The sequence below is a fragment of the Gavialis gangeticus genome, unplaced genomic scaffold (assembly GCF_001723915.1).
Source record: "Gavialis gangeticus isolate Ggan-Ray unplaced genomic scaffold, GavGan_comp1, whole genome shotgun sequence".
Lineage (NCBI taxonomy): Eukaryota > Metazoa > Chordata > Crocodylia > Gavialidae > Gavialis > Gavialis gangeticus.
The window spans coordinates 47,798,811-47,804,339 of record NW_017728998.1 but is presented as its reverse complement, the minus strand read 5'-3'; the positions used below and the strand labels follow the sequence as shown (position 1 = coordinate 47,804,339).

General features: G+C 48.4%; 1 protein-coding gene across 2 annotated transcripts in view; it reads right to left on the bottom strand.

Annotated features, from left to right (window-relative positions):
- Positions 1-5,529, bottom strand: part of RANBP10 (RAN binding protein 10) — a 240,360-nt gene that overhangs the window by 16,318 nt on the left and 218,513 nt on the right. For both annotated transcript variants that reach the window (XM_019505877.1, XM_019505876.1), the window contains exon 8: positions 2,003-2,111. In XM_019505877.1, the coding sequence (XP_019361422.1) occupies positions 2,003-2,111 (109 nt within the window). The remainder of the gene's footprint in view (positions 1-2,002; positions 2,112-5,529) is intronic.

Genomic DNA, 5,529 nt, shown 5'->3' with positions numbered 1-5,529 from the left:
GTGGCCAGAGCCTGGAATAGGCTTCCCAGAGAGGTGGTGCTCTCACCTTCCCTGGAAATCTTCAAGAGGAGACTGGATAGGCACCTGGCTGGGGTCTTATGACCCCTGCCACCCCCAGTGCTCCTTCCTGCCCATGGCAGGGGGTCGGACTAGATGATCTGTCTAGGTCCCTCCCCACTCATTGATTCTATGACTCCATGAATACGGGCATGGCAGCACAGGGAGTAGGGCTATGCCTTGCTGCCACTTGCCCCCTTCCGCTCAGAACAAGCCGCTCCCGCATTCCACCTCCCTCCTCCCCCCGGGCTGGGCAAATGGCAGTAGGGCATAGCCTCTGCTCTGAGCACTGCCACGCCTGCATCCTGCACCCCTCCACCCCCTCCCCAAGTCCCATGCCCCCTGCCCCAGCTGGGCAGCTTCTCCCAGGCCCACCCTCCCCCACGTCCCTTCCCTTTACCCTCCCCCAACCCCAAAAGACAGCTGGAGTCAGCTGTGTCCAGCACGGTAAGGACTGCCATCTGTTTAGTCTATGGCTGAATCTCCAAAACAGCACCAAATCTTCAGATCTGATTGGGCCAAATCATATTGGGACAGTGATTTGAATCTCTTAATCAAATCACTGTCCCTCCAAATGGCCAAATCCAAAACGAATGCTTGATGCTTCACACAGGCCTACCAGCCAGAACCCATGCACACAGCCCTGACCCGACTTGTGCCTGCTCTGGGCTCGCCTGCCCACGCTGAACAGCAGCAGCAGCAGTGGAGGAAAAGCAGCCCCTCTCCCTCACTGCTGCAAGGTGCTTCTTGCTGCAGCAGCCCAGAACCTACATCTGGACTACCCTGCAGCTCTTCCCCACTGCTGTTCCTGCTGCCTATGGGCTACCCAGCAGGGCAGTGGTGACAGCACAGAGGAGCAACAGGGCAGCCTGGCCATGGGCTCTGGGCAGCTGCAGTAAGGAGCACCCAGCAGCAGTGAAGGGGAGGGGCTGCTTCTGCCTCTGCACTGGGCAGCAGCTTCTGCCTGGCCACCACTGTTGCTCAGTGTGAGTGGGCAGTCCAGAACAGGCAGGGGGCGGGCCAAGGCAGGGCTGCATGTGCAGGTTCCAGCTGGCCCAGAGCTGTTCCACTCTGCTGCGCGGAGTCCAGAGTGGACGCAGGTTGGGCTGGGCTGGGCTGGGGTCAGAGCTGTGCACATGGGTCCCTGCCAGTACTGTGGGGCTGAGCCCAGCGGCAGCAGCAGCCAGAAGGAGCCACTACTTCCTGGGCTGCTTAGAAATGCAGTCCAGCTGTGGAGCCACCCCAAGCCCTGCTACATGCCCAGGAAGTGGCAGGATGCACCACAGAATGGACAGTGCCTGGGTCAGGCGGGACTAAGGGACCTGTCGGGGGCTGGACAAAGTCCCTCCATGGGCTGGATTCAGTTGGATTTTGATCACCCCTGCCTTACTGCCTACCCATAATCCCCCTTTGTTCACATAAACCTCTTTCTGAGAACTCCCACAGTGATGCTCAAACATCCCAAAAGGTGATAAATTGCAACAAAGTGAACTTTATCATCTTGACGTCCAAATAAACAGATAGGCTGGAAAAATCAAAGAAATAGTTGACATAAGGTTAGGAATGTTGGGTTGCAGAGCTATCCCTGGCATTTTGTTTTGCTGAAGGAGAGATCTCTAGCGCAGAAAAAGGCTACTGATACAGGAGTCAGTCTCAGCCAGGTGGGTTAATGCCTCATTCATCCACCTTTGGCTGTCTGCTCATGGCAAATACCACCCAGGAGCAGCTACTGACTTTGAGTAGTGGTGAGAAGGTTGGCCAGTGCCCTCTCCCCCTTCACTCCCAGATCAACTGCTTTCATCAGCAACCTCTAGCAGCATGAATTAAAAACTAGGCTAGTTCATGACACATCCAGGCATAATGCACTGGTTAGGCTCCTCAGACTCCCACTTTCTAAGACATCTGCCCAAGATTATGCAAAGGATACAAAGCTAAGAATACTTACTTTAACATGAAGAGCAGGTTAGGGTTGTGTTCTAGGAGGCCAGGGTAGAGCTGTTGTGTAGCCTCTATAGCCTCTCCCACTCTGCCTGCTAATACTAGTTTCTGTATTCCTGAAAGCAAGAAGAGACCTATTGGTACCAAGGAAAGCCCAGCAACAGCAGCTACCACGCTTACTAAGATAGCCTCTGGAAAGTCCCACGCAGCTCAGCCTCTGCCCCCCACCGTCACCCACAAAGGATTTTTAAGTTGGGTTTATGCCTTATTTGCATATTTATGATGGGTGGAAAAAATCTGAGAGTGGAGGATAGGATCTGCCAAACCCAGCAGATAATAGGAATATGGGGTCTATGTTCTGCTGGAGAACCAGTGGGAGGTACAAGGGACATGTACTGTGATCCTTTCACATCCTGATAAAGGAAGGTGGGGTGCTTAACGTGAAAGAAAGGTTTCTTGTAGTTAAGCTGTTAGCAAGTCTTTGATGTTAAGCAGGAGACAACAGGCAGGGCAATCAGACTGAAGAGGGAAATGACAGCTTGCACCACTCAGCTTTTCCACATGAAAGACATAACCCAAAACCAGGCTCACATCAAGGGCTCAGGCAAGGCCTACATTTGGAAGGCTTTTGCTACATAGCTGCCTCAAAATGCTAGGATTGGCAGGGCATTCTTACAGTGGAGCAGCTTCTAGAAGCAAAACTGCACATTAGCTAGTACAGCTTATTCCAGACCCCTTCCAAAAGAAAACGAGCTGTGCCAGCAAACCCATGCTGCTGTGTGTAATTGTGCGTGTGTGTAGTATGCTGGCACACAACAGATGAGTGTCAGCATAGCTGTGGCAGTCACAAGCTGCATCCCACCATACTCCTGAGCTGACACAACTATACTGGCAAAGTCTAACCAGCTTCTGTAAGATGGCTCCAGGAACACCACAATGGCTGAACTGGTATAAGCTGAACATTTTTAGGAAGCTCAGGGATACAAAAGTTACCAAGATAATATTGCAGGTCACCACACTATTTTGGTTCTGGCCCAGCCCTTGCAGCTTCTGCTGACAAACTGCTTTGGAAGAAACTCACAGGTGCAGAGATAGTCCATTCACCAACCCCATCCCAATGCACCTGGACAAGCTGCTCATTTACAGCAATGTAGATGGTGGTGTTTTTCTAAGTTTAAATGATAAAAACAAAAATACTTTGCATTTTCCGGTGATAATCTCAAGGTATTTTACAAACAACTGGAGACTGGCTATAAGCCTGTAACAGAAGGAAGTAATAACCTTGTTTTTCACCTTCTTGGTTCCAGGGTTAAAGCTTTCTCAACATAATAGAGGTCAGTGACAGAGATGGAAACAGACCCCAGCAGTCCTGCTGGCCAGTATCCTGCTTCAGAACTATGCTGTGTTGACTTCTTAGAAGTATCCTTTCTTCATGTACATTAACAACTGCCTATTAACTACAAAACACCACTTTGGGATGCCACAAGAAGGTAAGATTTCTAGCTTTGATGCCCAAGGTCTGTATTTTGGGGTCTCTTCCATTTTGCTCCCTGCATTCTTCCTGTTCCCCTCCATAGCAGTTTTTATCCCCCTTTACTTTCTTATACCTTTTTCTTTTCTCATTTAAAGGCTTCCACTGCTGCTTCTCTGCTTTTGATGCTTCCCTCCCCCTTTGATTCTATTTCTGTCTTCCTGCCTCTGCTGCTCCTTTACCCATCTCTTTCTTCTGTTTTTCTTGATCTCTTTTAATTAGCCCCAGTTTCAATGAAATATCAGACCTTTCCTTTTCTTGCTGCTTAGTCTCCTTTTACCAGGTGCATTTGGCTGTGCTGTCCTACCTTGGGCACTCCTCCCTCAGGTCTGCTGGGTAACCTGATTATTACTGATAAAAGCAGAGACGTGAAAGCTGTCTGAAACCTACAACACCCTTAACATTCTGCAGCCACTCCCTTCTCCAGTCAAAAGTAGCAGCAAGGGCAGTCTTGCCCAGTTCAAGTTGTTTTTGCTTTGCTGTACTCCAGTTGTGGCATGTCCACTGAGGAAGGCAGAACTACAATCCTTCTACTGACATAAGTGATGTGAGAGCACTGCTAGGCAGCAGCTGCGAGTCATTCTAGGCTGCTGGGCAGAAGATCTTTCAGCCTGGACACTCTTTAAGAGTACACATACTGTGTATAGCAGACAACTACAAGGAATGCAATGCAGCTGGAATATGACAACCATGTGGCATACAGAACACAAGGAAAAGAGACCAGACAGAGAAAGTCAGAATGTCAGTGGGCTGCAGGTACAAATTAAACTCTGAACAGTCAGGCCAGGATGGTGACAGATCAACACTTGATCCAACACACCAAATATTAGGGGAAATCAAGATATCATATTCCAAATGCCCTCCAATTCCTTAGTGGGCCAACAAAGAGGTCTTCTTTATACACCTATTTTTTCATCTCAGGGTTAAGATCCCATTTCAGGGAATGAATTAGAATGGCTCAAAGAAGAAACAAATCCTATGCATGTGAAATCTGGTGGCATTTAAAGCACTAAAAGATTAGGAACTGTATTACAGTAGCTAAAGTAGCAGGTAGAGCAAACAGGTGGTGTGTGTGTGATTCTCCCCCACCTACCTCTGCTCAAGCACTGTGTCCTGAACCTACAAAGCACTGCAAGATGCAGGGAATGTAAATGAACTCAAACTCTGCCATGAGTCAATTTGCTTCATTAGTGACAGGTATTCCAGCTGAAACAAGCCAATGTATTAAGCCTTTAAAATGGTTAGTGCCATAAAGACTAACAGGACTGTTCCTGCAGCCAAGGACTGGATTTGAAGACCACAATCACAAGGAATCTCTGGGGGCTCAGGGCAAAGATTAAAGATCAGCTCATTTAAAATCAGATGCAATAGTTAGATCTTCCCCTAATTAAGCATCATTGCCAAGAAGATATCTCTTGCTTGGAACAACTCTATCTTGATGTGCCATACTGCTGGGTCTCGGAGTTCCTCAATTACTTTACTTCTATGGCTTTACATTAGTGGGATACTTGGGACCCTTGGGCAGCCTGTCTCAATGGGTGCAGGCAGAAATCATGTAGGTTGGGCAATCTAGACTGAGGCAGGCAATTCTTTTGGGTCAAGTGCTGTTTAATGAGTTTTGGTGAGCTGTCAAGGTCTGCAAGGGTAGCCCTGCCCCTTGACAGGTGCCTCGGCCACTGGTCCCCATCTTGGGACTGGAAGTTCCACTCCCTAACCCCTGGCCTTTTCCACTAGAAGTCCCTACTCTTGCCCCCAGAAATATCCTCTTTGGAAGGGGGGTTGCCATCTTGGAACTGGAAAAAACCCACCAAATTATATACTAAAAATTAAACATTGACAATAACATTTTAATTTCATTTTTTAAAATATTTTGTCCTGATTTGTGTGTTGTGTATATAGAGGTGATTGCATAACAACTCAAAATGAGGTCTTACCTTTGTATATTGTAGGGGAGTGTGGAGATGTGGGAGGGGAGGGTGTAAAGCCTGTTCTGTTTTTTGTTT